At 65.9% G+C, this 22,229-nt stretch overlaps 1 protein-coding gene across 4 annotated transcripts; it reads left to right on the top strand.

Moving 5' to 3' along the window:
- The first annotated feature begins 949 nt into the window (after positions 1-949).
- Positions 950-22,040, top strand: SCRIB (scribble planar cell polarity protein). Of its 4 annotated transcripts, XM_047074290.1 has the most exons (37): positions 950-1,123; positions 2,357-2,474; positions 2,583-2,661; positions 2,759-2,848; positions 2,952-3,008; positions 3,107-3,170; positions 3,266-3,340; positions 3,409-3,553; positions 3,890-4,008; positions 4,232-4,431; positions 4,526-4,692; positions 4,775-4,902; positions 4,977-5,102; positions 5,873-6,040; positions 6,163-6,564; positions 7,209-7,271; positions 7,671-7,760; positions 8,270-8,347; positions 8,980-9,303; positions 9,422-9,502; positions 9,587-9,841; positions 10,380-10,490; positions 10,593-10,886; positions 10,977-11,165; positions 17,853-17,963; positions 18,067-18,114; positions 18,308-18,382; positions 19,293-19,372; positions 19,972-20,080; positions 20,168-20,327; positions 20,419-20,548; positions 20,651-20,836; positions 20,931-21,073; positions 21,164-21,201; positions 21,311-21,385; positions 21,568-21,619; positions 21,700-22,040. In XM_047074290.1, exons 1-37 carry the CDS (start codon positions 965-967, stop codon positions 21,834-21,836), a joined length of 4,926 nt encoding a protein of 1,641 aa, XP_046930246.1. In that variant the 5' UTR covers positions 950-964; the 3' UTR covers positions 21,837-22,040. The 4 variants fall into 4 exon arrangements, with proteins under 4 accessions (XP_046930246.1, XP_046930245.1, XP_046930244.1 ...); XM_047074289.1 differs by lacking the exons at positions 20,419-20,548; positions 20,651-20,836; positions 20,931-21,073; ... (2 more) ...; positions 21,568-21,619; positions 21,700-22,040 and having other exon boundaries at positions 19,293-19,361; positions 20,168-20,321; XM_047074288.1 differs by lacking the exons at positions 20,419-20,548; positions 20,651-20,836; positions 20,931-21,073; ... (2 more) ...; positions 21,568-21,619; positions 21,700-22,040 and having other exon boundaries at positions 7,227-7,271; positions 19,293-19,361; positions 19,972-20,321.
- The last annotated feature ends 189 nt before the right edge of the window (positions 22,041-22,229 follow it).

The raw sequence follows: 22,229 nt of genomic DNA, 5'->3' as shown, positions 1-22,229 counted from the left end.
GTGGTCCTGTGCTTATTGTCTCCCGGAAGTCAGCTTGGGGGAAGGGATGGGCAGAGGGGGCCTTGAATTCAGGCCTGCTGGAAAACGGGAGGAAGGCATTTGCAGCGCTCATCAAGGCCTGCTTGGTTACATCCTGCCCTGAGCAGCCCCCGTACAGAGTGGGGCTCTCCTGCTGCGCGGTCCTGGCATCGCCTGTGCAGGTTTAGTGCCGGAAGACTGGCACGGAGCCCCTCACGCCCCGGGATGAAGTCGGCCCGGAAGTGGAGCGCCGGCTCCGCTGGTCGCCTTGCCCCGAGGGAGCCCAGGTCCCGGTGGGAGGGGCGGCTGGCTGAGCAAGTGGTCGCGGGACCCATCCCAGGGAAGGGCCCGGGCGGAACCTCCGGAAGCTTTCGGCCAGCGTCGCGGAGCTCGGTCCTTGTGCGGACTTCAAGTCCCATCGTGCTTCGCGCCCGGGCACCGGAGCTGAGCTTCCCGACAGGCTGTGCGCGGGACCGCTACGGGTTCTCGGAGGCGCCGACACCGCGGGGCCTTGTGGGGGTTGCAGTTCCCGGCGGCGATGGGCGGCGAGGGCGGGCCTCGGCTTCCCGGCGGGCTGCGCGGCGGCCGGCGGTTGTCGGCGGGGCAGTCCGGCGGGCAGCGGCGGCCGTTCCGGCTGCGGCACAGCGGCAGGCGAGCGGGCTGGGCGGGATGCGGGGCCGCCGCCGCCGTCTCCTGAGAGTCTGAGCGCCGGCCGGGCCGCGCGCCCCCCCCAACCCCCTTCCCTCTCGGGCCGCCTCGGGCCGAGCGTTCCGAGCGCGGCCCGGGCCCAGCACCGCCGCCGCCGCCGCCGCCGCCGCCGCCGCCCCGCCCCTCCCCCGCCCGGCCGGCCGGCCCGGCGCTCATGCGGACCGGGCCCCGCCCCCCGGCCGAGCCCGCCGCCCGAGCCCGCGCCTGAGCCCGCGCCGCGCGCCCGCCAGCCCGCACCATGCTCAAGTGCATCCCGCTGTGGCGCTGCAACCGGCACGTGGAGTCGGTGGACAAGCGGCACTGCTCGCTGCAGGCCGTGCCGGAGGAGATCTACCGCTACAGCCGCAGCCTGGAGGAGCTGCTCCTCGACGCCAACCAGCTGCGCGAGCTGCCCAAGGTGAGCGGCCGCCCGCACCTACCTGCCGCCCGGCCCGGCCCTGGGCACCGGTGGGCACCGGTCGGCGGGATCGGCCCCGCGGCGGCTCCCGCTCGCCCAGGGCTCGTCAGCAGGCGCTGGCCCCGGGCGGGGCACCGCAGCCTCCAGCTGGCCCTGCTGGTTCTTACTGGCCAACCCCACCCTCCTCACCCACCTCGGGTGCTGGCGCCAGGTGGCAGTGCTCCTCGGGTGCCTGCCTGGGGGTGACAGGGATAGCCACAGTCTAGGAGCCGAAGGGAGCGCAAGCACGGGGGCGGTGGATGGGATGGAGCCCGTCGAGGTGGGTAGGCGAACCTGGTCTGGCAGGTGAAGGCTACTTTTTCACACTGCCCGGGAGGCGAGGAGCCCGGCGTTCTCCGACTGCTCTCCTCCTGGGGGCTGAGGCGAGGTAGGGGAGCTGTCCTCAAGGTCCTTGTCCCTGATAGGTCTGCCGCCTGTCTACCTCTCCTTGCAGTTGTGCGTCCCGGTCAGCTTGCTTTCCTTCTAAGGCTGCTCTGGAGAAGAGGTTACTAAAGGAAGCAGGTCATAAAAGGATTTCCTTTTTGGAGACCGGTTGCTAAGCGGCCCAGTGCTTGGGGCCGTGTGCCACAAAGGGTGTGGTGACCCTGTTCTGGGCTTGGATGGGAGGGCTCTGTCCCTCACCACCTCCAGGAGTCTTCGGCCCCCTTGTACATGAAACCACTGTACTTGGGGTACCTTGCTGATTTTGTCACCTTTCTTCGTGACTGCCCAGTCCTTGCCGCAGATCTGGGCCGGGTCGGTTGGGTGCAGCAGCAGAGCCAGCAGGGGCCCTGGAGGACTCGCCGCTGGACGGGGGGAAGAGGGCTTTCAGGTTGCATGTGGAGTCCTTAAGGGAGCACACAGGATGAGGAATGGAGAATCACCCAGCTAGACGTGAGAGTACTCACCAGCCAAGACTTGGAACGCTTTGGAAAGAGAGCGGCAGGGAACGTGTCTGAGTTGACGAGAAGGGACCAGGTCTCAAAAGGAACTTAGAAGCTTAGGGGGACGGGGGTGTGCGTTTTTCTGTCCTTTTCCTGCTGCGGACTGAGGTGATGTGGCAGGACCCTGGGTTTCTGTGGGGCCTGCAGCAGGCAGGGGCCCATGGGATCTGTGAGCTGTGAATTCGTGTCTGCTCTTGGAGGGGCCCTCTGCTAGAGTCCAGGCACCCCTGACCCCACTCCCTGCCCACAGCCCTTCTTTCGTCTGCTGAACTTGCGGAAGCTGGGCCTGAGTGACAACGAGATCCAGCGCTTGCCCCCCGAGGTGGCCAACTTTATGCAGCTGGTGGAGCTGGACGTGTCCCGGAACGGTGCGGGGCCCAGGGCAGGTCTGGGGTGGAGCCTAGGGGAGGCAGGGAGGACTCGGAGTCCTCAGAGACCACGGGTGTCTCTCCATGCCGATCCCTCTCCTACTACAGACATTCCGGAGATCCCCGAGAGCATCAAGTTCTGCAAGGCCCTGGAGATTGCAGATTTCAGTGGGAACCCTTTGTCTAGGTGGGTGATGGCCACGGCAGGGGTGGGGGGCAGTAGCGGGTGAGGGAGGTTATGCAGCCCTGTTCTGGACACCTGAGGCCCCCTTCCTCTGGCGCAGGCTCCCGGAAGGCTTCACTCAGCTGCGCAGCCTGGCTCACCTGGCCCTGAATGACGTGTCCCTGCAGGCGCTGCCCGGGGACGTGGGCAAGTGAGTGCCCTCCAGGGCAGGGGAACTCGGCTCAGCCCTGCCTCTCCACTTGTCCCCACCATCTCTCTGTTTCCGTCACGCCCCGCCTTGATCTCTCTTTCAGCCTCGCCAACCTGGTGACCCTGGAGCTCCGGGAGAACCTGCTCAAGTCTTTGCCTGCGTGAGTGGGCTCGGGTCCTCATCCGGTGCCTGCCTGGGCCGAGGCCCTCGGGGCTTTAGGCCGCGCAGTCGAGGCGACACCTGCTGTTTGTTCCGCAGGTCCCTGTCCTTCCTGGTCAAGCTGGAACAGCTGGATCTGGGAGGCAATGAGCTGGAAGTGCTGGTGCGGAGAGGGCGGGGCTGTCTCGGGCGAGGCAGGGCCGGGGACCTCAGGTTCTCGCTCTGACCCTGTCGTCCTGTCCCCATCCGTTTTCGCAGCCCGATACCCTGGGGGCTCTGCCCAATCTTCGAGAGCTGTGGCTGGACCGGAACCAGTTGTCCACACTGCCCCCGGTGAGTGAGGGTGCGGCACCCCCTGGCCCGTGCTCAGCTGCTCCCTGACCCCCTGCGCCCACCTCCAGGAGCTCGGGAACCTGCGGCGCCTGGTGTGCCTGGACGTGTCGGAGAACCGGCTGGAGGAGCTGCCCTCTGAGCTCGGCGGGCTGCTGCTGCTCACGGACTTGCTGCTCTCCCAGAACCTGCTGCAGCGGCTCCCTGATGGCATCGGTCAGCACCGGCCGGGGCACTGGGGGGGCGTGGCTGGCGGGGAACCCCGGCCTGGAGGAGGGCCCTTTCGGGGAGGGCTCTGACTCTACTTACCTGGACTCCGAGAGACGCCCCCGAGAAGGGGAATTAAACTGGGGTGGGGATGGGCCCAGTGAGCGGGTGAGGGAGCCTGGCAGTTCAGCTCCGGGGCAGGGAGCTCAAAGGGCTGCAAGGGCAGGTGGGTTGGGTGATGGGGGCCGGGTCTGCAGCAGGACAGGGCTCTGAGCTGTGCCCCGCACGGGCAGCCAGGCGGGGCTTGCCCCACACAGCGGTGTCATCGTGTCTCCCCGATACCAGGTCAGCTGAAACAGCTGTCCATCCTGAAGGTGGACCAGAACCGTCTGTGCGAGGTGACGGAGGCCATCGGTGACTGCGAGAACCTCTCGGAGCTGATCCTCACGGAGAACCTGCTGACGGTAGGCCCCGGCCCGGTGGGACCGGGGACACTGAGGCGGGGAGAGAGGAGCGCCGTGTGGCAGGCCCCAGGGGTCTGCTTGGATGGGAGGCTACGGCTCGAAGCGGTTCCCTGCGGGGGACAGGGAGCGGTGCCAGACCGAACCCCGCAGAAAGGTCCTCTTCTCCTTCCGGGGACCGGGACGGTTTCCCACCAACCTGTGACCCTCCCTCGGCCCCGACCAGGCTCTGCCCCGCTCTCTGGGGAAGCTGACCAAGCTGACCAATCTCAACGCGGACCGCAACCGTCTGGAGGTGCTGCCGCCCGAGATCGGAGGCTGTGTGGCTCTCAGTGTCCTTTCCTTGAGGGACAACCGTCTGGCCGCCCTGCCGCCCGAGCTCGCCCACACGGCTGAGCTGCACGTGCTGGACGTGGCTGGAAACCGGTGAGCGCTCGCCCTGCCCGGCCCCCGCTGAGCCAGCCGAGCCTGCCGGCCCCCGCTGAACCTCCCGTGCCACCCGCCCCCCCCCGGCCCCCAGGCTGCGGAGTCTGCCGTTTGCGCTCACCCACCTCAACCTCAAGGCCCTATGGCTGGCTGAGAACCAGGCACAGCCTATGCTCCGGTTCCAGACGGAGGACGACGCCCAGACCGGCGAAAAGGTTCTCACCTGCTACCTGCTGCCGCAGCAGCCCCCACCCAGCCTCGGTAGGTGACCGGCCACGGGGCCACGGGGCGGCTGTGTCTGAGGGGCAGGGCCGGGCGTCCCCTTGACGACCGCGTCCTTCAGAGGAGCCGGGGCAGCGGAGCCCTTCGGAGAGCTGGAGCGACGCCCCGCTCGGTCGCGTCAGCGTCATCCAGTTTCTGGAGGTCCCCGCTTGTGGCGACGACGCCGAGGAAGCTGCTGCTGAGAAGCGGGTATGGTGGGGGCGCCCCGGGGGGGAGGGGGCGCATCCTCCCCGCCCCCCCCCTCACCCCCCTGCACACTGCAGGGCCTGCAACGTCGGGCCACGCCTCACCCCAGCGAGCTGAAGGTGATGAAGAGGGGTGTCGAGGAACGTCGGGGCGAAGCCTTGGCCTGCAGGCCCGAGTCTGGGCCACCCTCGCCTTTGGAGGAGGTGCCTATGGGAACCCGCCTGGCACAGAAGGGACCCTGGCCCCGGGTGTCTTGTCCATCACGGGTGTAGGGCTTTGGGTGCCTAGGGGTGGGCGCGGGGGCTGGGAGGAGATGAGCCCGAGGGGCAGGGGTCCAGGGCCAAGTCCGCCACGCTCTCCAGCGGAGCAGGGCCCAGTCACACAAGGGCCGCTGGCGCGAGTGCAGGGGGACGTGTGGTGTAGACGCGCCGGGTAGGAACCAGAGGCGGTATAGGGGGCGGAGAGCGAGGCGAGCGGGTCAGACCTGCCTCGGGTCCTCACACAGCCGGAAGGGGCACGACCGGCTTTGGCGTGGCACGCGGGGACCTGAGTCAGGTGGGCCCGGTGGTGCTCGTTTGGAGGTTCCTGGCGTTGGGGTAGGGGAAAGCTTGGGGGCGCTTCGGGTGCAGCAGGGTATCTGAAGCCTGGAGGGGCGTGGAGCCGGGCCACCCGCTCTGTGAAGCCGCCGCGGCTCACGTGCGGAACCGTGCTCACGCCTGGGCGCCTGGCGGTTGTCGGTCTGGTGGTCTTCTGGAACCTGCCTGGTCTCCATCTCGTGTCTTGCGGGAAGACCCCCGAGGGGCTGCGCCACGGATCTGTGGCTTTGCACGCCGTCTGTTCATCTTGATGGTGGCGTGGCTTCCCTGGGGGCTGGGACGGGCTCTGCCTACCCGTCAGGGGGTGAGCCCACCGGGGGCTCTGCAGTCGGGGCAGCAGAACGCCCAGGCCGACCAGCTGCCTGGCCCTGCCGCAGGAGAAGAGGCTGAGCACCGAGTCTGGCCTGAGCAAGGACTCACAGCCGTCTGATGGCACGGCCTCCCAGGGTGACCCCGATGGGCCGCTGACCGAGACGCAGGGGCCGAGCCAGCAGGAAGCCGGCCCGGGCACCCCAGAGGAGCCTGCGGAGGAGACTTACGAGGAGGTGAGGCCGGGCCTCTGCCCCGCGGAGGTCTGCAGCGGCGTGCTGCCCAGCGTCCGGGAGCCGCGTCCGGGCAGGGGGTCCGTGCAGACCACGCCGCCGTCCTCACGCCCGGCTTCACGCAGCCCACAGTGCGCTTCGCAGAGGACACGCTGCTGCCGCCCCCGAGGGAAGACGGCGAGAGTGAGGAGGGGCAGCCGGAGGCGCCCTGGCCCCTGCCCGGTGGGAGACAGCGCCTTATCCGCAAGGACACGCCTCACTATAAGAAGCACTTCAAGATTTCCAAGCTGCCCCAGCCCGAGGCCGTCGTGGCCCTGCTGCAGGGAGCACAGCCGGACGGGGAGGGCCCGGCAGGGCCTGGGGGCTGGCACAACGGCCTCCACACAGCCTGGGCTCCTCGGGGCGAAGAGGAAGGTGAGAAGGAAGAGGAGGAAGACGAGGCGGAGGAGGAGGCTCCTCCGGACGAAGAGGAGGCTGAGAAGGAGGCGGCGGAGGAGGCGGCCCTGGTCTCCGCACCCTCCATCAAGGTGGGTCTCAGCTCACGTACCCGGTCGACCCAGGCTCTGCTGGCCCCTGCGGGGTCTACACTGGTCCTCGGCGGGCCTCCATCCACACTGGTATCTCGGGGCACTCACGGCAGCTCTTGGCTCCTCCCCAAGGGCGGCTGACCGTGAGGTCTTCCTGGGCTGGGTTCGGACTTGGGTCCCGAGGCCCTGCCGGCCCCACTGTGGACCCACGCCCCAGTCCTCTCCCTGGCCCTCAGGGGGCTCTCGTGGGCCCGCACAAGGTCCTGCCTGCTCCCTGGGGACACGTCAGCACCACAGCACTTCCGTGCATCTGACGTCGAGGTTGTGCGCGGAGAGCGGGTGTGATGCCGTGGCAGCTGAGGGGCCTAGGTGGCCGTACTCCGGGACAGCCAGACACAGGCTCAGCCTGCCCTGGGGGCCCCCGACCCGCTGATCCCGCCCCATTTGTTGTTTTGGCGGTGGCAGTGGTAGCCCTGCGTCTGGAGCGGAGGGGACCGCGTGCCCCGGGAGACGGGCCGGTGCTCGGGCTGCGGGAGCTTGGTGTGGTCTTTCCTCTCTTTTCTGCTCTCTGCGGGGCCGGGTAAGGCGGTGGCAGGGCAGGGTCGGGGCTCACCTGCATGCCTTCGCTGGTCCCGTCCTAACAGGGGGTGTCGTTTGACCAGGCCAATAACCTGCTGATAGAGCCCGCACGCATTGAGGAGGAAGAGGTCTGTACCTGCTCTGTGCTCTGCTCTGTGCTCTGTGTCCCGGGCTGCTGGCCTTGCTTCCCCGGGCTGTGAGCTCTCACGCCTCTTGCCCCCCTCCCCCGCCCCCCTGCCCCCACACGCCTGGGCAGATCCCGCCCACCTCCCCGGTGCCGGGGCCAGCCGGCCCTCTGACCCAGACGGACAGAGATGGGTGCGGGCCTGGGGCAGGCAGCCGGTGTCAGCAGGGGTGCTGGGGCGTCCCCTGCCTTCCCAGCTGTGGGGACCCTGGAGCTTTGAGGCAGTATCTACGGGTGGGGGCAGGGCCTGGGGCACGGTCCAGGCTGTGCTCTGCTCTGTCACTGCCCGTCGCCGTGCAGGCCCCCAGGCGGCCCTCGGACAGCCAGCCTGTTCTGTTTCCAGCTCACGCTCACCATCGTGCGGCAGACGGGGGGACTGGGTATCAGCATCGCTGGTGGCAGGGGTTCTACGCCCTACAAAGGGGATGACGAGGTGAGGACCTAGGGCCCACGAGGCCCCCTCTCCCTGCATCCCCGCCTTTTTTCTGCGAGGTCTTTCGTGGTTTTGAAAGCCGTTCCGCCGCACTCTCCAACCTCACGGCGTGCTTTCTTCTGGTGCCTGTTCACCCTCAGGGACCCCTGGCCCCGGGTGCCCGGCCCTGATGGCTGACTGGGGACAGAGCCGGGCAGGTTAGTTGGAGGCAGTGCCGGGTGCCCACGCTCTCCTCAGCATCCCGCTTTCCCTCCGTGGGTCACCCCTGTTGGGTCTGGGATTGAAAACCGTCTCAAGAGATTGACCTGGGCCTTCTAGCTCCCTGACTCACAGGACTTCCGGCGGTGAGCCCAGCGCCCATGACTGCCCTGCGCCCTCGGGCATCTTTGCGAGCCTGGTGCAGGGTTTCCAGGCATTGCCCAGCTGCTCCCCCGACGGGACGGGACAGCATGGGACCCCCTCCGCGGCCTCCGTCCTGTCTCTCCGCTCAGCCTCTCCTTCTTCTCCAGGGTATATTCATCTCTCGAGTGTCAGAGGAGGGCCCTGCAGCCCGGGCGGGAGTCCGGGTGGGTGACAAGCTCCTCGAGGTGGGTCAGGGCTCCCCCCCGGGCTGCACACAGCCCTTGCTGTCAGGGAGGGAATCCGGGTGGTGCAGGGCACTGGCCGTGCCGGGGGTGGAGGCTGGTCGGGGAGGTGGTCACATCTCTGGCAGGCTGGGTCGCTGGCTTGGTTTCCTGCTCCCGAGCCTGGGCAGGGGCATCCGGGAGCTCTTGGGGGACACACCGGGGCAAGGTCTGAGGGCAACGTGCCCTTTCTGCAGGGCCCAGAAGGGGCCGGGAACGGAGGCTATGGGCCAGGCTGGTGTTCGCCCAGGCAGGGCTGAGACCACGCTGCAGCTCTCCGTGGAGGAGTGTGTGCTGTGGCCAGTACGGCAGGGAGAGCGGAGGAGAGGGAGCCCGACCAGGCTGGGGTCAGGGAGGAGGGATGGCGTCAGACAGCCGGCGACCCCGGGCGTCTTCAGTCGGGCCGCTGGGCTGAGGGACGGGTGGGGGGCCAGCAGGAAGGACACCCTCGTGTCCGTCAGCCGACCCGCGGCCTCACCCCGGGTTTGTGCGAGTCGCGGGGCTGGCTCTTTTTCCCGTCTCCCGTCTGTGGGGGGAGCGTGTGCAGGGTCTCCCCGCGGCCGTGGCCCTGCCCTGACCGGTGTCCCGCCCCGCAGGTGAACGGCGTGGCCTTGCACGGTGCCGAACACCACCAGGCCGTGGAGGCGCTGCGGGGGGCCGGCAGCACTGTGCAGATGCGGCTGTGGCGGGAGCGCATGGTGGAACCGGAGAACGCGGTCACCGTCACGCCCCTGCGGCCGGAGGACGACTACAGCCCTCGGGAATGGCGGGGAGCTGCCCTGCGCCTGCCCCTGCTCCAGCCGGACCCCGCCGGGCCCCTCCGCCAGCGCCACGTGGCCTGCCTTGTGCGCAGCGAGAAGGGGCTGGGCTTCAGCATCGCCGGCGGGAAAGGCTCCACGCCTTACCGGGCCGGGGATGGGGTGAGGCGGGTGATGGGGTGAGGCGGGTGATGGGGTGAGGCGGGCGATGGGGTGAGGCGGGGCCTGGGTTCGGGGCCGGGGTCGTGCGCGTGCCACTCAGCTCTCCTTTCCCCTGCAGGGCATCTTCATTTCCCGCATCGCAGAGGGGGGCGCTGCCCACCGGGCGGGTACTCTGCAGGTCGGCGACCGAGTCCTCTCGGTGAGTGGGCATCGTGGGGCCGGCTGACCGCCACATCTGCTCCACGCACCTCCCAGGGCTCCCTGACGGGCCTCGCTCTTGCAGATCAACGGGGTGGACATGACCGAAGCCAGGCACGACCACGCCGTCTCTCTGCTGACCGCCGCTTCCCCCACCATCGCCCTGCTGCTGGAGCGTGGGGCCGGAGGGCCCCTTCCCCCCAGCCCTCCGCCACCCCCCCACACACCTCCCAGTGTGGCCAGCACCGCCGTGGCCGCTGCCACCCCTGGGGAGTCTGGGCCGCTGCGGCTGGCCCCCAGCCTACCGGCTGCCACCTTGGAGGGGCCATACCCAGTGGAGGTAAGACCGCGGCCCTCTCCCCGCCTGTCCCTTGCTCCCCTCCACGTCCAGAGGGTTCACACCGGGTGGGAGGAGCGCCCCGCCCTCTCCGTTCTGGTGCCAGGCCACTGGGCATTCGTTTCTTTTTTTCATTTTCTATTTAAAAACAAATTTTTTTTTTGGTGCTTATTCTTGAGAGGGACGGAGCGTGAGCTGGGGAGGGGCAGAGAGAGGGAGACATAGAATCCGAAACAGGCTCCAGGCTCTGAGCTGTCTAACTCGGTGCTCGAACTCAAAAACCGTGAGATCATGACCTGGCAGAAGTGGAAAGCTCAACTGACTGCGCCACCCAGGCGCCCCTGGGCCTTCGTTTCTTGGCCGCCTCCCCACGCGGTCTTTTTGTCAGTCCTGACGTGGCGGGGCCACCGCCCAGCGTCCCTAACAACCTGTCTGCATGCAGCCACCCTGGGCCCGTACACCCTCCGGGTTGGAGAAGCATCCCTTTGCTGCTCCAACAGGCTCGTTCCGACCAGCTCCTCACGCCCTCGGGTATCCCCAGGAGATCTGCCTGCCGAGAGCGGGGGGCCCACTGGGGCTCAGCATCGTCGGGGGCTCTGATCACTCCAGCCACCCGTTTGGCATCCAGGAGCCTGGCGTATTCATCTCCAAGGTAGAGTGGGCCCCGCGTGTGTCTCTGCTAGGAGGGCCCGGCCCAGGCAGGGGGCAGCAAGGCCTGCAGCCCACCGGACCTCACCCCTACCCCCACTGACAGGTGCTCCCACGGGGCCTGGCTGCACGCAGCGGCCTCCGGGTCGGGGACCGCATCCTGGCAGTGAACGGGCAGGACATTCGGGAGGCCACGCACCAGGAGGCGGTCAGTGCCCTGCTTCGGCCCTGCCTGGAGCTGGTCTTGCTTGTGAGGAGGGACCCGCCACCCCCGGGCATGCGGGAACTCTGTATCCAGAAAGCTCCCGGCGAGAAGCTGGGCATCAGCATCCGAGGGGGCGCCAAGGGCCACGCGGGGAACCCCTGTGACCCCACAGACGAGGGCATCTTCATTTCCAAGGTGAGGGCCCCTCCTCGGCCGGCCCCGCCCCACTGGGTTCCTCGGGGAAGAGGAACCATCGCAGACCTCGAGGTCCGGGTCTCTCTGCAGGTGAGCCCCACGGGAGCAGCGGGGCGTGACGGCCGGCTGCGGGTGGGGCTGCGGCTGCTGGAGGTGAACCAGCAGAGCTTGCTGGGCCTGACACACGGCGAGGCCGTGCGGCTGCTGCGCGGCGTGGGCGACACCCTCACCGTGCTCGTCTGTGACGGCTTCGACACCGACGCTGCCGCCCCTGCCGAGGTCAGTGCCCACCCCCGTCGGCGCCCTGCCACAAGGACGGGGTCCTGTTTGCAGCGCAGCCTAGACGTGCGAGGAGTGACCCTGTGTGGGCTGGGAAAGCTGGTCTTTCCATCTCTAGGCCTGGGGAAGCCCTCGGCCACTGTGAGTCCACGTGGGAGGGGGCCGCGGTCCCGGGTGGGACAGGGCGTGTGAACTGACGGCACGATTGGGCCCTAGAAGAAGCCGGGTGCCTTCGGGTGGGCGGCATCTGCAGGGCAGGGCCACGAGCCGCGACAGCATCGCTTTGAGCCACGCACGCAGCGAGGTTGGGGCCCCTCGGGACTCTGCCTGCAGACACGTGTGGGGACCCCTCGGGGGACCTTGCTTCCCAGGACCTACCTCAGAGCGGAAGCCACGTGGGGCGTGTGCGGGGCCCTCGGTCTGAACGAGTCTGGCCTCTGAGCCCGGCTTCCCCTCTGCTCTGGGGGGTCCCCTGTCTCACCCTCTCCCACCTTCTCCACTGCTCTCCCCGGGGCCCCCAGGCAAAAGGTGACGCGGCTGTGCCTGCGCCCCAAACAGGCCTCTGAGGACCCTTCGCCACAGTGGCTGCCTACTCTGCCTGGGGATGGGGCAGCCCCCTCAGACCGGCCGTCTGCAGCGCATCCTGGGGACGGTGGCTCCCTGCCACCCTGTCCCTGCACTGCCAGTGGGGGCTCATCCCTGGTTCTGTGTATCGTCTGCTGCGTGGAAGGGAGGCCGTGCTCACGCTCTGCACTCCAGGCCAGACCGGATGCCCCGCGCCCACACCTCCCTTTGCCTTCACGGGAACCCCGGTGGTGGCTTCTGGGAGGGGTTTCTCTTAGGACTTGAGGTCTAGACCGGATGGTCCCAGAGAAGGCTTTACCTTTTGTGCGTTTCCCGTGTGTGTTTAGAAAAGTTTACAAGTTTGCTGACTTGAAAGCCTTTTAGTTGAAGAGAAAAGAACAGCTACGTGGTGAGGGGCTCAAACCCCCGAGGGAGTGGGGCTGCCGTGTCCCCGAGTTACGGGGGTGCCCACACTTGGCTTTGCCGTCCGGGCACGTGGTTCTGCTGGTAGCCCTTTCACGTGGCTGTGCCTAGTGGTCCCTCCACGGGTCGCCACGTCTGCGCCTTCCTCCAGCATGCTGGCCAGCAGGCTCGGGAGCCCGTCTCTGTGCTTTGGGGGGCGTTTGTGCGGGAAGGAGGCCTGGGGGCACTCGGACCGTCCGTCTGTCCTCGCAGACCGACCTGTGCTCTTTCGTGTTTTGAGCGTCAGCTTTTTGTCATGTGGGACGCGATTGTTTTTATCGCTTTTGCTTTTTAAGAGTGATTTCTTTGAGGCTTTAGAAACCTAAGTTCTTTGTCAATTAAGTTTTCTGATCTTTGTGTCTTTGGATTTTGGGTTTTGCTTAGGAAAATCTTCCTTGCTTCAAAGAATTGTCAGAATGTCGCTGTGTGTTTCTTGCTTGTACTAATGTAACTTTTTAAAGACAGAGCTCTGCAGTCCCCCTGGATTGTTTTCCGAGTGGGCGATGCATCATCTCAGGAGTGGGGACTGCTCACCTGTCGCTCCCCACGGGTCTGAGGACCTGGGGCCATCTTTGTGAGAGCTCAGTGTGTCCAGAGCTGCTGCACGTGGTCCTAAACGCGGTCACTTTCTGGTGCCCTTGGATCCCTGATTGGTCACGTCACCTTTTGCTTCTACTTTAGAAAAGCTTCAGTCTGTTTCTCTGTGTTTTCTGTTCCAAACAAACCTGTCAAGTTCTGTAACAAAAGTTGATTAGGACTCGAGAATTAGCCTTGATCTCGGGAGTTCTTCTACCGCGAGAATGTGTTTTTTCCGAGCCCACACGTGGACCGCTCTGCTTTTGCTTACTGTTCTCTGCGTGGAGGTCCTGCGTCCTGAGCGGCGTATGCGGGTCTCGCTTTCCTGGGCAGGCCCCTCTGGTCCGCTCTGGTGGCCTTGCCCCCGTGCCAGCAGTGAGAAGTGGACTGCACGTACTTCTGTGTGCCCCAGGGCACGGGGCAGGGCCCTCAGAATGCTCTCCTCGCTGCCCCCCCCCCCCCGGTGTTGTACCCCAGGCTCGTGTGAGAGCCCATCTGAGCCCCGTAGGGTCCGGGCTTGCCGAGTGTCCCCTGAACCCTTTCGGGTCCTGAAAACCAGTCTCAGTGCCAGCTGGTGCACTGGCCGCCTTCCTCCCGAGCGCCCCTGGCAGCTCGTTAGAGGCGGGGCTCATGAGAACTTGCTGGAGCCGGCTCCACCGGCGAGGCCAGTGCTCCCTCCGTTCCAGCGCAGCCCGGGGCACAGCCCTTCCTTACTGCGGAGCCTTGGGCAGGCACTGGCTTCCCGGCCTCAGTGTCCTCGCCTGCGTAGTGTAGCGTCCGCTTCCAGGGAGGATCGGGCGGCGGGAACGGCACGGCACACGCCCACCGTCCCGTCCACACGGACGGCCACCTGGCTCCTTCATCCCACCCTCTGCGCCCACGGCCCTTCCCCTGTGCGGTCGCGTCCCTTCCTAACGGAGCAGCTGTTATCTTGCCCTCCGGCTCGCGTTTGCCAGCGTGTCTCTTACTGGCTTTCCCAGGGGCCAGCGTTCCGGCTTTGGCCAAGGGTACCTTTCCTTTCCGGCGCTCCCTTAGTCTCTGCCGTGAGGGAGGGCTCCCCCCGCACGCCTCCGTGTGTCTCTAGGAAGAGAGCCCCTCCCGGCCGCGGGGCCCGAGACAAGGCGCTGCCCGGGACAGGCAAGACCGCACGCCGGGTCCCTCCCGTTGTCCCGACGGGGTTTTAAATAACAAGCTGGGGCCTTGGAAAGCTTCAAGGGTAGCAACCGAACCCTTTTTTGTTTTTGTTTTTAGCGTTACTGTGAATTCACAGGTCTGTGTGTTCTTGATGTTTTTGAACCCATTGTGTTTTGCACTCACACTGTCCCCTCATTGGACGTGTGGCTTCTGTTTAGTGTGGCACCTGTCATTCGATAGCTTCCTTGCACTCCTGAGTGACCAGGTATTTCCTCCCCCGGCCCTGGAATCGGCCATTTCTGAGAGGACCCTGGCACCTCTCAGCCACGAGTGGCGCTTCGGCACCACCCCCCCCCCCCCCGCCGCCCCGCCCTGTACTGGCCTGTGGCACTCATGGTGCTGGGCTCATTGCTTCCCAGCCTCTGCAGCACGTGCGGCCCAGGATGTGGATGTTTCTAGAAAGAGGAAAGCCATGAGTTTGTACTGTTCTTTATTTTTTTATGTAGGCTCCACACCGAACATGGGGCTTGAACTCGTGACCCTGAGATCGAGAGTCACATGTTCCATTGATTAGTCAGCCAGATGTCACTGCACTGTTTTTTGTTTTTTTTTTTTTGACGTTTACTTACTTATTTTGAGATAGAGAGCAAGCATAGGGGAGGGACAGAGAGAGAGAATCCCAAGCAGGCTCTGCACTGTCAGCACAGAGCCCAACATGGGGCTCGAACCCACAAACCATAAGATCCTGCTCTGAGCCGAAACCAAGAATCAGATGCCTAACTGAGCCACCCAGGCGTCCCACTGTACTGTTATTTTTGATTCATAATTAAGTTTGCAGGGTTTTTACTTCTGATTTTATATTTGTGTCTCTTTTCTATCAAAACTTTATTGTTATTATGTTCAATAGTTCTGAAGCTGTTAATACCAAGGTCGTTGAGAGCAAGTTAAGATTTCCCCAAGTTCTTAAGATTTATGGGGCACCTGCGTGGCTCAGTCGGTTGAGCGTCCGACTTCGGCTCAGGTCACGATCTTGCGGTCTGTGATTTCCAGCCCTGCATCGGGCTCTGTGCTGACAGCTCAGAGCCTGGAGCGTGTTTCGGATTCTGTGTCTCTCTCCCTCTCTGCCCCTTCCCTGCTCATGCTCTGTCTCTCTCTCTCTCTCTCTCTGTCAAAAGTAAATTAAAAAAAAAAAAAAAAAAAGATTTACTTACTAGGGTATATGGTCCCAATACTGTGTTCTTTTTTTTTATTTTTTATTTTTTTTTAATTTTTTTTTTTTCAACGTTTATTTATTTTCGGGACAGAGAGAGACAGAGCATGAACGGGGGAGGGGCAGAGAGAGAGGGAAACACAGAATCAGAAACAGGCTCCAGGCTCTGAGCCATCAGCCCAGAGCCCGACGCGGGGCTCGAACTCACGGACCGCGAGATCGTGACCTGGCTGAAGTCGGACGCTTAACCGACTGCGCCACCCAGGCGCCCCCCAATACTGTGTTCTAAGTGACTTGGAGTAACTCGTCGTGTTGTTACGCCGCCAGCCTGGTAGGCAGCTGGGCTTCCTCATTCTCGGTTTTTAGGGATGGTTTTAAACCGCTCTTTTGTGCTAGTGTGAGTCTTTACGTGGTCCCAAAGCCAAAACTACAAACAGCACTTTGAGGAGTCGGACTTCTGTCCCTGCAGGCCACCAGGTGTGTCAGTCTGGGGTCAGTCTGCCATGATTTCTTTTTGAAAAATATGCGCAAATACATAAAATGATTTTAAATTTGGAAAAAAAGCGAGAACAGGCCACAGAATCTCTCGCTCAGAGGCCGTGTGTGCGCCTCCCCCACGGTCCCCGGCGTCTCTCGTCGCGGAGGGCTCAGTGCGGGAGTGCGCGGGTGGGAGCCTGGTGGCCGCGTCTCTGCAGTCTCCCCGACCCTGACCTTGTGCAGCGTGGCCCGTGGCCGCTCCCCGCAGGCTGACCCCTGTCCCCCCAGAGCCTCCTGGCAGGGCGCACAGATGGCGGTCTGGCCCGTCACCCGCGGTCTCCACAGTGCTGTCCGCAGGTGTCCTCACTGCAAATGACTCTTTTCCCTTTGAAATCAGTATCGTGTGGGGGGACGTTGAGAGTGTCTGAATGTCCGTCACTCGTCCCGTGTCCGCCGCCAACTCTAGCGCCTGCAGGTGTCTCTGGCGTCAGTGTCGCGGTCGTTGCCAGTGATGACATTCTGAACTTGCTCCTCCCGCGTTTGTCGGTCGGCCTTGTGCTGCCAGGAGGGGCTCCCCCTTCTCTGCAGTTAGATACTCCCCCGCCTGCCCCGATCGCAGACTCACTGGCCTCCACGTTGTTTCGCGGGTGATGGTTTGTCGCCATGGCCGCTGCTTTCATGCTCCGGTAGCCCTGGACTTGGCCGATGGAAGGGGCTTCCCGCCAGCCCCTCTAAGCTGGCCCACGATCCTTTGAGCAACCTAGTTTCCGGCACAACGGGTCACTCTGGGCTCATCTCCCGTTCTCCCGCCCGACTCTGCGGCACATTTCTCCAAGGAGTGCTCGTTCCTTTTAGTAGAAAGTGGTATTTAGAAGCCAAGATCTGGGCCCCAGGTGTGCTCGTGGCCTCAGCGCCTCTCGGCGGACGGGCTCTTCCACGAGTGGGTGCGTGTTGACGTTTGTGTCTCTGACTGTGGAAAAGCAGGAGTTCACGTCGTCGTCCGCCATCCCAGTGGCCTCCCAGGCCGGCCCCTCCCTGTGTACGTGGCCTCCTCTGCCACGAGGGACCCGGCCGCCTTGCCGCTTGTGCTTTCCGCTCAGTCCCCGTGCGCGACTGTGCTCCCTGGTCTGAGGGCCCCGCCTCTCTCAGGCCCGCCTGCGGCCTTCTGACTGCCGTGTTCCAGAAGTTGAGAAGGTGGGCTCCTTAGCGTCTGTTGCATCTCCCACTGTTGTCAGAATCTCAGTCCCAGTTGGGGGTCTCCCGCTGCAGGGTTTCTGTCGAGCCCGCGTTCCTAGCAGACTCCACTCTCCCCCTCGAGCCTCTTGCCTGTCCGGCGCCCAGTTCGTGTTGTCATACCTGCCTCATGGATGGCTCCGTTCGTCATGACAGCGTCCCTGTCTGTCCACTGTTTCCATCCTTGAGCCCCTCTTCTCTGCTGTGGGCACCCCCTGTCCTCGCTCTCCATGTGGCTGGCACCTCTCTGCCCTCCCCTCGCTCACCCCTTCACTCCGGCTTTCTGAGTGTCGGCCGCAGCCCGATAGGTGTTTTGGCCCACACCGACGGCCGCCCCCGTCAGCGGGAGCCGTTCACACCGAGGGGAGTCTCCGTGCCTCCCGTGCCGCCCCTCCGGTTGCTGCTGCTGCTCACGGCTGAGTTCCCCCTCTTGTCTCTCGTGGGGTTGGAGTGAGCCCTTCCCGTGTTTCCGCCCACCTGTGTTCACCCCCGGGGCTCACGGTTAAAGCACAGTTTGGGGACAGACCGTACGCTCTTACCCTCCTTCCTCCCACTGCTCTGCCGGCCGGTACCTGGCAGGAGACGGTGCCCGCCCCCCTTACACCCCGAGCTGCCGGGCTTCCTCCTGCATTGTGTCCTTTGTTTCAGAATGCTTTCTGGGCGCTCGCGCTGCAGGTTCCAGAGGCAGCCTGTGAGTCGGAAGAGGCTTTGTGCCGCCAGGCACCCCTGCCCGGTGCCCCCCATCCCCACCCCATCTCGGTGTTGTCACCTGCTTCCCGGGCTGAGCGTACACGGTCAGCCTCCCCTGCCTCCTGCCACGTGTCAGAATGGCCTCTGGTGCTCGTGATGTGCGTCCGTGTGCCGAGGCAGATGCCGTGACGGCACAACGTCCGCGGTGCCGGCGGTACCCAGTCACGGATCTGCCCGCCGCAGAGGCCGCCTCAGCCGCATGGGTCGCTGGCAGGTTCAGCCTACCTGCGGAGGGGACCCCGAGACCGGGGGTCCCGCCCTTAGCCCACGTCTCTCCTTAGGCGTCCCCGGGTGTCATTGCCAACCCCTTCGCGGCAGGAATCGGCCGCCGGAACAGCCTGGAGAGCATCTCCTCCGTCGACCGGGAGCTGAGCCCCGAGGGCTCTGGCAAGGTCAGAACCACCTGCAGTTCGGCCCCAGGGGGCGGGGTGGGGGGAGGGGTGGGCGCGGAGCCTGAGGCCGGTGGTCCCTGACTAGTGCCTTCTCTGCTCATAGGAGAAGGAGCTACCAGGACAGACCCCACAGTGGGGACTGGAAGCTGTGGTGAGTGTCCAGGTGTCCCTGCCCTGTACGCCAGGCTTCCCTTCACACTCGGGCCTGGGGCGCCGCAGGGTGCCAGGGTGGACCGTAGGCGGCGGCCCAGATGCCCGCCAGGCCCCGCTTCCCCTGGCGGCGACCTGTCCCACACTCAGGTGCAGACACGGCCTTTCACACCACTGTCTACTCTGCTCCCCAGGGTCGGGGCCCGGAGGGCCTGAAGCTGGACCACCGCGCCCTGGCCACCACGCCCGGCGCTGGCAGCACGCAGAGGGTCAGTGTCCAGGTCACGGCCCGGCCCACTCTCTCGTCTGCCCTCTAGGCTCTGACCCACCCCTGCCTTAGCCCCCCTCCTCCCCCAAGACCCCAGGGACCAGGCAGGGCCCACGGGGGCACCTGAGGCAGAGGCACGCGGGGCTTGGGGGCCGGATCCCAGGAAGCCCCCTCCCCTCAGACCCACCGGAGGAGAGCCTGAGCCTGGCCTGAGGGCTGGGGAGGGGCGGGCAGAGGCAGCTGGAGGCCTCCAGAGCCACTGGGGGTCCGCCATTGAGGAGGACAGCTTTGAGCAGCCGTGATGAAGGCCGGGCCGGAGGAAAGTGGCCCGCTGCTGACAGCTGTGCTGGACGGGACGGACGTCGGGTCCTCAGCCCTCCCCCACGAGATGGGAGCAGCCCTCCCAGCGGCTGCCCGAGGCGCCAACATGACCGAGAGCGGCGGGGAGTCGTGCTGGGGGGCATCTCGGAGGCTTCGGTTGTAGACCTTCCCTCAACTGTGAACAGCTGAGAGCGGGAACCCCACGGCAGGGGTGGGGCCCGTGTCCTCTGACCAGGAGGACTATGCCACGGGGTGGCAGGCGAGGGTCCGGGCCTCCCTGGCTCACGCCCCTTCAGAGAACACGGGGAGGGGAGCCGGGGGCGCTGCCCACGGAACAGCTGCCTCGCTATGGTCAGAGCCTCCTTCCTGTTCCCCTGGCATTGTGGGGTGCAGAGGGGATCCTGGGGGGCTCCAGGCTGTGGCCTTTGTGGGGGGACCCTTCACACTGGCCAAACAGGTGTTTATGTCCACCTGGGGGTGCCCCCTGGACTGGGGTCAGGTCAGGAGCCGAAGACCAGCTTCTGCCAAGCGCCCCACCCCCTGCGAGGCCCCACCCCTGCCTGACCCTCACTCCAGCGTGACGCCTGCAGGTCCTGTCTGGAGCAGCCGGAGGGAAGATGGCCGAGGCTCCCTGCTCCCCCTCCCCCAGCTGCCAGCAGGTGAGTGCCTAGTGGGTGGGGGGCAGAGGGGACAGCACCTCCCCCCAGCTGCCACTCGGAATGCGAGGGCACAGCCTGCCGGCACCTCCCTGGCCAGAGGTGGTTGGTGGTGTGGGTGAGGGCTCGCTGGGGCCCCCGGGGTCAGAGCTGCCTCACCTCTGCCTGTCCTCTTGTCTGTGAGGCCCTGGGGGCCAGCTTGGCCCTACTCAGGCTCCCTGGGTCAGCTGCCTGAGAGGGCAGCGGGGGGTGGGCACTGGCAATGCCAACTCAGAGGCCAGCTCCCGGCCTCTGCCCCTGCCCAGCAGACGGCAGACAGGTAAGTGTCGGCCCCGTGCCCCTGGGTACCCAACCTGACCACTCACCTTGGCTCCGTGTCTCTTTCCTGCACCAACTCCCCCCCGCCCCCCTTACCTGAACCCCGATCCCTCCCTCTGCTGACAAAAGCGGCTGAGGCCTGGCCAGGGGACTCTGTGGCCCCCAGGGATAGAGGTGATCCCCGTTTTGTGAGCGCTCTGACCTCCAGTGTGCGGGCGTCTCGGGCAGCTGGTGGGGACAGCTGGTGGCTGATGATGGCTGTCTCTGCACGACTCACGTGCGCCCCACCCCTCAGCTCCCCTCCCCCGCCCTCCCCCGACGCACTGCCCACCAACGTGAAGCAGGCCTACAGGACCTTTGCCGCCGTGCCCGGCCCACACCCGCCGCAGGACACCCCCGCCCAGGTACGCGGTGGGCGGCCCGCCCTTCCTCTGCATGTGCTTGCGGGGCGCGTGCCGGAGGGGCCGGGCCTCAGGACCCACTCTCCCCAGTCCCCCACACCCGGGCCCGCGGCCTCCCCGGAGCAGCTCTCTTTCCGCGAGCGGCAAAAGTACTTTGAACTGGAGGTGCGGCTGCCCCAAGCCGAGGGGCCCCCCAAGCGCGTGTCCCTGGTGGGTGCCGACGATCTGCGCAAGATGCAGGAGGAGGAAGGTGAGCGGCCGGATGGGCAGCGGGGAGGGCTGGGGCCAGGCCAGGGCCTGACCTGTCGCCCCGCCCCCCCGCGCCCCCTTCACCCCCCCAGCCCGGAAGCTGCAGCAGAAGAGGGCGCAGATGATGCGGGAGGCAGAGGGCACCGGGCCCCCCCTGGACCTGGATGGGGAACCCCCCGATGAGCCAGAGGAGCTGCCGCCCCCGACCGGCCCCACCACAGGGTGAGGGGGCAACACCCAGCGTCTCCCCGGGTGCCCCTGTACCCCCAGCACTCCACCCACCCGGCCCTCCTGTACCATCTCCTGTCCCACCTCCTGTCCCAGGCTCGGACCCTCGTCCCCCCTGCCTCCGGGAGGCAGCGCCCCGGTGCGCACAGCCAAAGCGGAGCGGCGCCATCAGGAGCGACTCCGTGTCCAGAGCCCCGAGTTGCCTGCGCCCGATCGGGCTCTGTCCCCTGCCGAGCGCCGTGCCCTGGAGGCCGAGAAGCGCGCACTGTGGCGGGCGGCCAGGTGAGGCCCCTGCGGCCCAGCGAGGCCTCCCCTGCCCCCCGCTGCCTGCGGCCACCGCACCGCCTGCCCAGCCCCGCCTCCCGTTTGCTCTCAGGATGAAGTCCCTGGAACAGGATGCCCTCCGTGCACAGATGGTCCTCAGCAAGTCCCAGGAGGGCCGAGGCAGGCGCGGGCCCCTGGAGCGGCTGGCGGAGGCCCCCTCACCGGCGCCCACCCCGTCACCCACCCCGTTGGAAGGTCTGTGTCCCGGTAGGGGAGGCGGCGGGCCTGCCCTGCAGCCCACACCTCCCCCAACACCCACTTCTTGTCCCCCCCCCCCCCACCCAGACCTCGGCCCCCAGACCAGCACCTCTCCTGGACGCCTGGTGAGGAGTCAGCAGTCGATGCCTGTCCCGTATCCCCCTCCCCAGACTCTGCCTCTCCCCTCACCCTTTTCACGCTCTCTGCCTTTCTCCCTCACGCTGTCCTTTCAAGGCCTTGTCTGGGAGGAAGTTTGACTACAGGGTGTTTGCAGCCCTCCCTTCTTCCAGACCTGTCTATGACCTGCAGGTACAGGCCCTTCCGCGGGACAGCCGCATGGGCTCCTGCCGCCTTTGCACCAGGCCTGTCCCGCCCTCTCTGCCTGTCTCCAGTCCTGTTCCGTGGGCGCGGGGACCCCCACCCCGGCTCTCAGGGGTGGTTGCAGGCAGCCCCTGGCTGCAGTCCTGACCCAACCCTTCTCCCCATCACAGTCCCCAGATTTTGCTGAGGAGCTGAGGTCCTTGGAACCGTCTCCTGGCCCTGGTAAGTGACAGGTGAGGCCCGGGGGTGCCCCCAGGCCACCCCACCCCCTGTCGGCTCACTGCCCTGCCTCTGCCCACCAGGCCTGCAGGAGGAGGACGGAGAGGTGGCCGTGGTGCTCCTGGGCAGGCCCTCGCCTGGCCCCGAGGAGGTGACGCTGTGCAGCAGCCGCCGCCCGATCCGGCCAGGGCGCCGCGGCCTGGGCCCAGTGCCCTCCTAGAGGTCCTGGGTACCTCCCCTGACTCGGGTGGGGGCCCTGCCCGCAGCACCACCGCCCCCGCCCCGAGTCTTTTAACCTGGGTGTTAGCATTTTAAAGAGGCCCCTCCCCAGTTGGGACCTGTTGGCAAGACTGTAACTAGTGACGTTTGTACAACCAAAGACTCTATTTTGTGGTTTAAGAAGAATAAAGTTGACTACCTTTTACCTCCTGTCTGCCTGCCCACACCCCACGGCTGGGGTTCACGGGTGGTTGGGCTGGGGGGGGGGGGGCCCGGAAACAACCCTGAACCCCCAGGCCCTCCCCCATCCCGTGCACCCGGGAGCAGCGTGCCCTCCATCCGGGGCCCCCACACACACCCCGCCCCACTCCCCACACGGGGGTGGCGTGCACAC

Source organism: Lynx rufus, unplaced genomic scaffold, assembly GCF_022079265.1.
Source record: "Lynx rufus isolate CCGP_SWC_20201006 ecotype Redwood Valley unplaced genomic scaffold, mLynRuf1.p SCAF_12, whole genome shotgun sequence".
Classification (NCBI taxonomy): Eukaryota; Metazoa; Chordata; class Mammalia; order Carnivora; family Felidae; genus Lynx; species Lynx rufus.
The sequence above is the reverse complement of the archived record's forward strand: the minus strand, read 5'-3'. Positions and strand labels throughout refer to the sequence as shown.